This window comes from Narcine bancroftii, chromosome 6 (genome assembly GCF_036971445.1).
Source record: "Narcine bancroftii isolate sNarBan1 chromosome 6, sNarBan1.hap1, whole genome shotgun sequence".
NCBI lineage: Eukaryota > Metazoa > Chordata > Chondrichthyes > Torpediniformes > Narcinidae > Narcine > Narcine bancroftii.
In genome coordinates, this window is record NC_091474.1 from 63,249,391 (window position 1) to 63,261,714 (window position 12,324).

The 12,324-nt window shown below is 36.8% G+C and overlaps 1 protein-coding gene across 2 annotated transcripts in view; it reads right to left on the reverse strand.

Annotated features, from left to right (window-relative positions):
- Positions 1-12,324, reverse strand: part of strn (striatin, calmodulin binding protein) — a 107,438-nt gene that overhangs the window by 18,774 nt on the left and 76,340 nt on the right. For both annotated transcript variants that reach the window (XM_069885122.1, XM_069885121.1), the window contains exons 11-13: positions 11,593-11,768; positions 2,305-2,352; positions 1,148-1,269 (exon numbers count right to left, since the gene is read on the reverse strand). In XM_069885122.1, the coding sequence (XP_069741223.1) occupies positions 1,148-1,269; positions 2,305-2,352; positions 11,593-11,768 (346 nt within the window). The remainder of the gene's footprint in view (positions 1-1,147; positions 1,270-2,304; positions 2,353-11,592; positions 11,769-12,324) is intronic.

A 12,324-nucleotide genomic window follows, 5' to 3' on the forward strand; every position in this document is an offset into this window, starting at 1 on the left:
ACTTTTGCTCCATCTACATCAAGGACAGGAATCTCATAGTGGCCAGTTATTTCAATTCTGAGCCCCACTGCTGTGTTGACATGTCTGTCCACGACCGCATGCTTTGCCAAACCAAGGCCCAGCTATAAACTGGAGGAGCGGCATGGTTAGCATAGCAGTTAGCGCAATGCTGTTACAGCAGCAGTGACCAGGGTTTGACACTGGCGCTGTTGTATGGAGTTTGTACATTCTTCCCCATGTCTGCGTGGGTTTCCTCTCACCTTTCAAAAGGTTCTGGGTGGCAAGGGCTTGAGGGCCAAAAAGGCCTGTTACCGTGCTATATGTTGAAATTTAAATTAAAAAAAAAACACGTAATATTCTGTCTTGACACTCTCCAACCATGTGGCATTAACATCGACTTCTCTGGTTTCTGCTAGACCACTCCTTGTTCTCCCTCTCTGCCTATCCCTGTCTCCTTTCCTCCAGCTCACTACTCCCTACTCTCTCCATTTACAGAGCCATTCCCACTCCTGTTTACAGTTGTACCCTCCCTCCCTTCTCCACGTATTACCTTTTGCCAGTGAGTCTGTGCTCCTCCCCTCCCCTCCCACCATTTTATTCAGACACCTGCTTACATTTTGCACATACCTTGATGAAGAGATCAAGCCCAAAACATAGGTTATGTATCTTTACCTTTGCTACATAAAGTGCATTGTTTGACCTGCTGAGTTTTTACTTCCATCACAGACTTTCGTGTTTTACCCCATTATTCTTCAACCTGTTTTTTGGGTCACTTTACGTTCTCTGAGAGCACTTTTGCATCTCACTAAAATTTGTGAAACATTTTTTTTCCTCCACTAACAGCACTCCCCCATAGCTTGAAGAGTGTCAGTTTTAGTGGAATGGAGCGAGCTAGACAACTGCACAAACTTGTAGAGATCAGAGAACAATAAAAATGACAGTGTGATGCCATACAGATATCCCATTAGTGCTGGTTAAGAAATCACAAATGAAGATGTCAATCATTATGGGATTAAGATATGAGCGAGTTCTACATGACTAAAATGCAATAGCCCAATTTCTAGGCCCTAGTTTGCTTTAGCAGTTAACCTTTACTTTGTCAAACAGCAATAATTATACAATGGACAAAGTATGTTGATATACGCACCGTATGAATCATAGGGATCAATGGTGGAACTAGGAGCATTCCAGCACTGGATTAATCCATCAGTACCTCCACTGAAACATTGTTCCCCACTGGTGCTCATCACAACACACAACACTGGGCCCCTGACCAACACAAATGAAATGAAACAAATTTAATTCTCGATCCCTGTATGTTTCAAGCAAAGCAATCTTTTCATTACAGGTAGCCCCCTGGGCAATGGAAGGATTCTGTTCCAGAGAACTGTCCAAAAGCCTTTTCTCCAAGTGACAAATGTTTAATTTTTATTGCCAGTGCAAAAAAAACTGACTCAACGTTGACATGTAAACAAATAAAGAAATGTAAACAAACTGACTGTGTCATACAGGGAAAAAAAATCAATAAAGTGCCAAAGTCTTTAAATAAATCCATGATTGTTGTTGAAGAGTCTGAGGGTGGAGGGGTATCAGGTGTTCCTGATCCTGGTGGTGTGAGTCTTGTAGCACTTATATCTCGTTCCTAATGGTAGCAGCAAGAACAGAGCGTGTGCTGGGTGGTGTGGATCCCTGATGATTGCTGCTGCTCTCTGACAGCAGCACTCCCTGTAGACGTTCTCAAAGGTGGGGAGGGTTTTACCCAAGATGTTCTGGGCTATGTCCACTACCTTTGGCAGGGCTTATGCATTGGTGATCGTAATGCAGTCGAAAAGCAACTTTCCACCACATATCTGTAAAAATTTGCCAGGGTTTTCGATGTCATGGCAAACCTCTGCAAATTCCTGAGGAATTAGAGGCGCTGACGTGCTTTCTTCACGATGCCATTAGTGTGTTGGGCCCAGGAAAGATCCTCCGAGATAGTGACTCCCAAGAACTTAAATTTGCTCACCCTCTCCACCTCAGATCCCCCAATGATCACTGGACTATAGGTAACCATATCGTAATGCTCTAAGTACATTTGCAATAATTCTTTCATTCTATTGAATATTCACTCTAACATCACCCATAAATGAACTAATGTAATATAAGCAATCCAGTCATTAATGAGAACTTTTCAATATAATTTATCATTACTACCTTGAAAATTGCTTTAAAAATGTATGATAAAATATACATAAAGCCAGGTCTCCATTAATAATCCATTACCCAGGGAACCCCTGTACATGGAAGAACAATCAAATCTACCTGTGAGCCCTGAACGTGTATATGGGTTCTACATCCAATGATGTGCTCCTGTGGAAAGAAATGCAGAACACCACTGATGATTTTATCAATATGGTCTGACAACTTATATTCCATGTAGAACAGAAGCCCAAAGTAAACATTTTTGCAATAAGAACAAAACCTAAACTGTGAAACTATAAATCCTAATATTAAAGTCAATTCATGATCCCAACAGAAATTTGATATTTTTGACTTGCCACCATACATGTCAACACAAGCGATAATATTCTCCTGTCACTCTAAACCCTTATGCTTAGGCTGGGTTCCACCAGGAGAGAGCGTATAGGAGGGTCAAAATGTCAAAGTTCAAAAGAGCACTGGGCAGAGGTAGGTGAGAATAGTGAATTTTGATATCAGGGCAGCATCAAAGAGACTTATTAAAAATAAAATCAATGATAATTGGGTTGAGGGGTGTAAAGTCTCCTCTGATTAGATCCATAGCTACGCCAAAAATGCTTGAAGGCCAATAATTTCAGCCATGAGACACCAGTGCTGGAATTTATGAGAGTAGTGTTCTAAACTCAACCAACTGCAGTTTTTTCATCAATAACCCCTCCATCTTAACCTGAAAGAGGGAATGTTTGTTAATGATACACAAGGTATTCCCATCTGCAACTATTCAGAAAACAATGCACACATACCATACCACATTCAGATTTGGACCAGTAGCAAGTAATCTTCCTATTATATAGATATAAGGTAATAGCCATTTCTAATGAGAGCTCATTTACCCTCATCCCTGTGACATTCAACTGCATTAATTAAAAACTATCAGTTATCTGGCATCTTTACCAGAAACTTGACTGGACAAGTTGTATAAATACTGGCTACAAGAACAAGTCTTTGGGCCTTCTCTACAGAATCAGAAATGAGACGAAATACTCTTCTTACTTGTATGAGTGCACAAGTCGTTAGCACCACAGGTCCAGTTTGTCCATGATGAACAATATGCCCTCCTACTTTTTCCCCACTTACTTGCATTAGGGCCATTCCCCTCCAATCTCCCTACCAGTCATGCAAATTAGCCAATTGTTTCTTAAAGGAAGCAAATGTACCTGTCTCTACCACTTTGTCATTCCATGTACCCACTGAGTGATAAACTGTCCCCTTGCATCCCTTCCTAATCCCACCTTATAGCTAAGATGAAAGTCTGTCATTATTCACCTTATAGAACACAACAGCAGAGAAATGGGCCATTTGACCTACCTAGTCTGTGCTGAACTATTCCACCTTATCCCTTCGATCTGTACCTGGACCATGGTCCTCCCATCCATGTACCTATCCAAATTTCTCTGAAATGTTGAAATCAAGCCCACATCCAACTCTTCATCTGGCAGCTTATTCCACACTCTCGCCACCTTCTGAGTGAAGAACTTGCTTTTAATGTTCCCTTAAACATTTCACCTTCCACCCATGTCCTGGTTCATGGATCACATCTCACATAATCACAGTGGAAAAAAACCTGCTTGCATATACCCTATCTGTACGGCACAAATTTTGAATACCTCTATCAAATCTCTCATTCTCCAACACTCCAAAGAATAAAGTCCTATCCTGTTTAACTTTTCCCTATAGCAAATCGCAGCAACATAATTGTAGTTTTTTTTCTGCACTTCCTTCAACCTTATTGATAACTTTTCTGTAGAAAGGTGACCAAAACTGCACACAATTGTTGGGAGTAAACGAAAACTGCATCTACAAAATTCACCAGAACAGCCTTTGATCGATCGAGGGAAAAGACGTTTAAAGATCAAGATCTCAGATCTGGCATAAGACACCTGGTCTAACCAGCAGCAGTGAACCCTATTTGACTCTGAGACCTAGAATACCTATTTCAGACTTCTCAAGACAGGGCCAAAATACCAAGAACTCTATCTCTGCAAAGCTTTTGCTAATAGACAAAGCCACCACAACATCCCAACATGGAGGCCTTATTTATACTTGTTTGCAAGGTTGACCCAAACTCTTGAAATTGAGAATATTACAGCAGGGAGAGAGCATGTTCCTGAAATAAACAAGGATTCATGTTTAGAATTAAACAAGGAGATGTGATTAATCACTGGGACCATACATAAAGATGCCAACTACTGGGAAGTATACAGAAGAACAAGGAAATTGCAGAAATCTTGAAAAATCATAGAGTAGTGATAATGCTGACTTCAACCATCCTAAAATAGACTGGGAAGAAATAATATGCAGACTGAGAGGGGAGAGTTTGGAAATATGTTCAGATCATTCTCGATCTCCAGGTTTCCCAGTTCATGGTTTGAGAGGGTGAAATTTCAGGAAACCTTCTGGGATTTGGTTCCATATTTAAAATTTAAATTTAGACATGCAGCACAGTAACAGACCTTTCAAGCCCACAAGTCTGTGCCGTCCAATTGCACCCAATTGGCCATCAATCCCAGTACGTTTCGAAGGGTGGGAGGATTCCCACACAGATACAGGAAGAACATACAAGCTCCTTACGACAGCACCAGATTCGAACCCAGGTCGCTGGCAGTGTAATAGTGTTGCACGACTGCTTCGCAAACAGTGCCATCCTAGGGGGTATACTTCTGGCTGTGGGGGCATGCTTTCAAGACGGAGGTTTTGGTGGGCTATTTAAGGGCTGATTTTTGAAATGTTAGGTGATGTAGATTCAGGGATGCTTGATGCAGGGTCAAGAATTTTTTTTGTACACCTCCAGTTCAGTATTGGTGGCATTCGAACCACAGACATTTCTCTGCCCTATAAAAATTTTGAAAACCTCTCTGCTTCATTCTATCTCTCAAATCTTACAATATACCTTTATTTTCATCCATTCTTACCTTGACAAGCACATTTGAATATTTTGCCATGCTAAAAGTACCATTTGGGCACTTGTGTAGTACACAAAAGTGCTGGAGAAACTCAGCAGGTCATGCAGAATCTATAGGAAGCAGTGGGCAAGCAATGTTGAGTCTGAATCCTTCTTTAAGGTATAAACAAAAAGCAGGCAGGCACCTGAATAAAAAGATGGGGGAGAAGAGGAGAGCAAGGAAGAAGGGGCAGGAAAAACATTGAGTTGATAGTAGGCTGGAGGAAAGGGGACAGAGGGAAAGGGAAAGAGAGACAAGGGAAGGGCCTAATGGAAACCAGAGAACTAGATGTTAATGCCATCTGGCTAGAGAGTGCCCCGACGGAATATTAGGTGTTCCTACTATTTATCGGTAGCCTCAGTTTGGCAGTACCTGAGACCATAGACATATATGTCAGTGTGGCAATGGGGTGTGGAATTAAAATGGCTGGCCATTGGGAGGTCCCCTTTATTGCAGCGGACAGAGCAAAGGTGATCTACAAAATGATCTCCCAGTCCCTCACCATTTTTCTCTTCTGCCCACCCTATGCTTCTCTCCTCCTCCCCTTTTTATTCAGACACCTGTATTTTGCTGACAGCTTGACGAAGGGCTCAGACCCAAAGGTTTGGCTATCCTTTGCTTCCTATAGATGCTGCATGACCTGCTGAGTTTCTCTGCCACTTTTGTGTATTGCACTACAATCACAGCACCTTCAGACTTTCCTGTTTAGCCCCATATAGGTTACATTATGATCCTGATTCTGAAACTGTCACTATAAATCCATTATCAACTAATGAGCCATTAGCCAATGCTGAAAAAAGGCCACTGGAAACCTGCTGTTCAGTTCGGTAAAACAATGCCCTCCTGTTATTTGACCTGATTTGTATTTAATCCCAGCTGTACTTTTATCCATGTTTTGATGAATGTAAAGAATGGGAGAATTGGATTAATGGTATTAAATTTTGACATACAGCACATTACAGACCCTTTCGGCCTGCAGGCCCCTGCTGCCCAACCACACCCAATTGACCTACAACCCCGGTACGTTTTGAATGGTGGAAGGAAACCAGAGCCCCCGGGGAAAACCCAAGCAGACGTGGAGAGATCATAAAAACTTAGTTCAAATTTCTTAGTTTTTCCTTTAAGTTCAAACAATTTTTTTCTCATTCTTTTTTGCAACAACCAGTTACTGCATGGGATGTTGAGAAGAAAGAGCTTTTTACAAAAAACTGATATATTAGAACATCACAGTCAAGAAAATAATGTGAAAATCGTTGGGCTGATAGAAGATTTCGAAGGTTCTAATCCTGTACAGTTTTTTTTAAAAAGTGAATCCCAGAAATTCTGGGGTCTGATAATTTTCCAAATGGAATTGAATTTGATAGAGCACACAGGGCAATAGAAAGAAACCATACCTGGATGGACACCACACTTTGTTCTGATTAGATGTTTGCGTTATCAAGATAAAGAAAGAATATTGATAGCAACTGTCCAGAAGGCTCATCAATATCAAAGCCCATTGATAGTGGCAGATAAGTAAGTATTCTTTCACGTAGATTTAAGTATGGTGATTGTAAAAAGAAGCAAGGAGTTTAACCCAGCTAAATCAGTTTTGTGGAAGAAATTATACAAGTTTTCTTTTCGTTATTCTGCTACATTTAGGGTTTTTTTTGGAGGTAATCAAGCACAATTCTTTGTAAATGAAATGGAAGCTTTGGAATTTGCTAATTCTCTTCCAGGTAATAAGGAGGTTCAACAAGTTGAGGTGCAAAGCCTGGCTATTCAACAACTTGAGAAGATACAAGCTGCAGAGTGTTGTCACACAAAAAAATTGAAGACCTGAAAAAGAACATGTTAACAGAGTCCTTGATGTGGCTACCTACACCTATAAATGATCTGTTTTTAAATTTATATTATGTTTGTTCTCTTGGTGGGGGAGGGGGGGAAGGTTTTTTTCCTCTCCTTCCCTATTATGTGCCACTTAGTAGCTTGGACCACTTCCCACACAATAGAGGGAGGTAGTACTGGTCTCTTTTTTGACAGTACTTTTTTTGTTTGGGGGGGGGCTTTTTAAAGTTTCATTTTCTTTTTCTCTTCTTTACTTCCTTCCTTTGGATGGAGATGTCAAGTGTGGTTAATAGTTTTATGATGTGGGAGGCCCAAGAGAAGAGCTAAGGGGAGTTTCAAATTTTTGGGAAGTAGATCAATGGCCAGTAAATTTTAATATAAATGGGCTTAATAATCATATTAAGAAAAAAAATGAGTTTGGCATGTTAGAAGAAAATTAAAGTTTATTTTGCTTTTATTTTTAACAAGAGACTCATTTAACAGAGTATGAACATCAGAAATTAAAAAGAGATTGGGTAGGTCAAGTGGTAGCTTCAATATTTAATTTTAAAATAAGAGATGTGGTGATATTGTTTAAGAAGACACTACCTGTTGAAATTCAAAGAGTGGTTACTGATCCTATGGGGGAGATTTGTCTTGGTCCTCTGTCAAATTTATTGTGGAATATGGATGCATATAAATATCCATGTACCAAATGTTGATGACGAAAGATTTTATTCGTTAAACTTTTAAGTTTTTAGCTGAAGCATACAAAAAATATTGATAGGAGGGGATTTTAATTGTTATCTTGATTAAGCAAAGGTAACTTTGAGTGTATTGAAAGAGTTGAATTTGATAGACATTTGGTAAGGATTAAATCCTTAGGCATGATTCTTATTCTAGAATAGACTTATTTTTGATGTTGGCGTAAATGCAAGGAAGTGTTATGAATGTGGATAAAAAGGCTAGAATTTTATCTGATCACTCGGCATTTTTAATGACATGTTTGGTTCCTGATAGGGAGCAACTGGTTTACAGGTGGAGACTTAATTCTACATTGTTGAAGAGAGGGGATTTCTGTGATTTTATAAGAAAGAAAATTCAAGAATTTTTAGAAATAAAATCTAATTCAGTAGTTAGTAAATTTATTATTTGGGATGAATTGAAGGCATATTTGAGAGGTCAAATAATAGGTTTTACAGTGAAAATTAAGTAGGATTATATGAAAGAGATTGATCAATTGGAAATGGCAATAGAGGATTTGGAGGACTTACAAAGGTTTCAGATGAGAAAAGAAAGAAACTAATACAAAAAAAACCTTATTATAACACGATTCAAACCTCTAGAATGGAAAAATTAATTGAGAGAACTAAACAGAAGCATTATGAATTAGGAGAAAGGGCTCATCAGATTCTTGCTTGGCAATTAAAAACATTCTAGAATAATTAACGCTATTAGAAAAAGCCCAAAGATGATTATTTGTAAACCTCAAGAAATTAATGACTCATTCAAATTATTTTATTCTAATTTATAAAAATCTGAGTCTAGTAGAGATGAAGTTAATTTTTTTAAATCTCAGATTTTACCTAGTTTGAAATAATCAAAATAAAAGAGATTTAGATGCCCCCTCTACATCAAGTCAGTGAAGCACTTAGTTCATTTAAAAATGGTAAGTCACAGGGGGAGGACGGTTTTCCACCTGAGTGTGTGTTTTTTTTTAAGTTCAAGGACCTTTTAATTCCTCCTTTTATGGAGATGCTAAATCAAGCGGTGGTATCTTATTCTTTACTGCAATTACATTTATACCAAAGAAAGATAGGGATCCATTAAATCTAGAATTTTATCCACCAGTATCGTTATTGAATACGGATTATAAAATTGTTGCAAAAATTTTAGCAAATATATTACCTAAATATTTACCAAATTTATTCATATGGACCAAACAGGATTTGTTAAAAAGCGGCAATCTGCTGACAATATTGCAAGATTGGCTAGCCTAATTCATTTAGTTCAAAAGAGAGGTGATTTAAGTGTGGCAGTAGCTTTGGATGCAGAGAAGGCTTTTGATAGATTAGAATTTGATTTTTTGATTAAAGTATTAGAAAAGTTTGGCTTTGGAACAACATTTGTAAATTGGGTTAAAGCCCTATATAAAAATCCTTCTGCAAGGGTGGTAACTAATGGATAAGTTTCTACTTCTTTTCAATTAACTAGATTGAGTTCTTAGCCTTGTTTATTTTTGCAATAGATCTCTTAGAATCTTGTCTTATCAGCTGCGCTAAGATTAAGGGTATAAAGGTTAACCAAGAGGAATACAAAATTAATTTATTTACTGATGATGGATTATTTGACCGACCCTATAAATTCTTTGTCTCAATTAAATGCAAGATTGGATGAACATGGGGACAGTTATGGATAAAAAATTAATTGGGAGAAAAGTGAAATTAGGCCTTTAGTTTATGGTGATTATATTCAGTGTAAAATGGCTACTAAATTTAGAAGACCAGATGCAGGTATTAAATATTTAGATATTTGGATTGATAATGATTTAAAGAATCTATATAAATTAAATTATTTACTTTTATTTAATAAAATTATTGAGGATTTGAATAAATGGAATACCCTACCTATTACTTTAGTAGGTAGGGTAAATTGTGTTAAGATGAATATTTTCCATAGAGTCCAACAGAAGATCCCCATCTCAATTCCTCAAAAAAATTTTAAGTATTAAATGTAATCGTTAGGAAGTTTTTATGGAAAGAAAAAATGGCGAGGGTCTATTTAGAAAAACTGACTTGGAAGTTTGAAGTGGAGGGTTTACAACTTCCCCATTTTAAGAATTATTATGAAGCTGCTCAATTGAGATTTATTAATGTATTGTTTAGTAAAATTCCTGCTTGGGTTAATATAGAACTTAGTAAAATGGAAGAAATAAATTTACAGGATTTTACCTATAAATGGAATTCAAAATTGTTGGTAGGGAAACACATATTTTGAAACATTTGATTGAATTATGGAATAATACTGTTAATGAAATAGTTATGAAAGGTTTAGTTTCACAAAAGATGCCTCTTTGTCAAAACAGACATTCCATTTTCTACAGATAATCAATTTTCAAGGACTTGGATGGGGATGGGTATTGAGAGGATTGTTTTGAAGCTGGAAGATTTATAACATTTGAACGAATGAAGAGTGAATTTAATGTACTTAATATTACTTTCTTTTGCTATTATCTAGTTAAGGCATTTTTGATTAATAAAATAGACCTGAGTTTGATGATACCTAGTTGGAGTGAACTGGAATTTCTGATTTGTAATTGTGATGCAAATACATTCATTTCTGTAATGTATAAAGGAAAGTCCCTACAATAGGGGTGTATAAATTGAGATTAAGATGGGAAGTGGATCTAAATAGACAAATAAATGAGAAAGATTGGACGGAACTGTGCAAGAATAATATGACAAAAATTATAAATGTTAGATAGAGGTTAGTTCAATATAATTTTTTGCATCAGTTATATTTGACTCCATAAAAATTAAATAGGTTGAATCCTGCTATATCAGATTTATGTTTTAGGTGTGGATGTGAGATTGGATTACAAGGCCCAAGTTCCCACAGGATCCAATGTTATTTTTATTGAGAAATATTAAAGTTATAAGGCTTAAATTAAAATTAGCTATGTATTAAATTGAATTTAGTAGTCTCAAGAAAACGTATAGCAATATCAAAGAAGTCAAATATAGATCTAGGTATGGAAAGGTGGCATGCAGAATTTCGTAGCTGTATACCACTTGAGAAGATTACTTACAGTTTACAAAGGAAAGATCATGTATTTTGGAAAATATGGCTCCCATGTTTACAAAATGTGGGTCTGTATGTTGAATAGACTCTCTGAAGACCTCATTTCTTGGTAATCTCCAATATTAAAATTTATGATATAAATGCTCTATTCCCTTGGCATTCTCCGGTCCTTCTTGCTTTATTCTCTTTTTTCATGGGGGTAGGGGAGGAGGAAGAGTGGGAAGGGGGTTTTTATACCACGTGTATAACTTTTTGAAATAACTTTTGAATTTAATGTAATTATTATTGTGGTTTAAAAATTTTAAATAAAATATTTAAAAAACAGGATTTTTGGTTATGTATCAATTTTGTCTCCTTAGACTGGAACCAAATCAAAATTGGTACCAATTACAGATTAGTTCAGTCTATATCTTAATTCTTTCTCTTACAAAATGTTATTATCTTGCATGTTATTGCAGCCATCTCAATTTTCACCATTTCCCCTCCACCTTTATCCTTCTGATCTATTTTATTGACCATCCTGCCACTAACTAGCACACCCCACAAAAGGTATGTCAACAATCTGAGAGCAATCCATCGAATTCTTAAAGCAAATGAATGAAAGGGCCAGTTCTGAAATGAAACCACAAGCTCTGGATAATTGATATTTATTGCTACGGAACAATGTTATCACTGAATAAAATATTCTATGTTTTTAAATGACATCAAAAAAATTAAGCTTGACTAACAAGTCCAATACAGAAAATGAAATTCATCCAGGTTTACGCATTTTATCATGTGTAATGTACTTTTTCATTCTTACTTTTTTGCCGGGGTAGTCTTTTGTAAATTCCACAACTTCACAGTATGATCTTCTGAGGCAGTTACCAGAACTGGTTCAACCGGGTGAAACGCAAGGCCTCTTATCCCATCAAAATGACTCCGTAATGTGAACTTAGGATTCCAAGTCTTTCTTAATGCATCTTTATTATTGGTGATCTGTTACAAAACCAAAAAAACTTCTCAGAATGTGAGTATGAAAAGTAATAAACATTATTACTGGAACTAAATCAAAATTGGTACCAATTACAGATTAGTTGAGTCTATATCTTAAATCTTTCTTTCACAAAATTTTATTATCTTGCATGTTCTTGCAACCACTCAAGGCCTTAAACAATGATCAATTATGGATTTTCACCCAGATCAACCAAACTTTGGAATTATATGATGAAAAAGGGAATTTGATCCACTGGTCCAGTGCCAAGTCTATGAAAAATAACTGCTTAATCAGTTTCCTTTATGGTCCACATAGTTCCTATTTTTAAAAAAAAAGTACTTAGCCTGGTAAGTTATGGTTCTTCAAGTGTTCAACCAGATAGTTTTTTAATATAACATTTCCATACACTTTCAGCCAATGAGTGTCAAAAAGTTTTCAAATTCCCTGTTAAACTTTTTAATAATTAGTTTAAGTCCCAAAATTATTAACTATTCTATCAGGGGAATGTAAGTTCAGAGAAATATTGTGGTGAAAGGAATTCAAGATATTTTTAAGTCA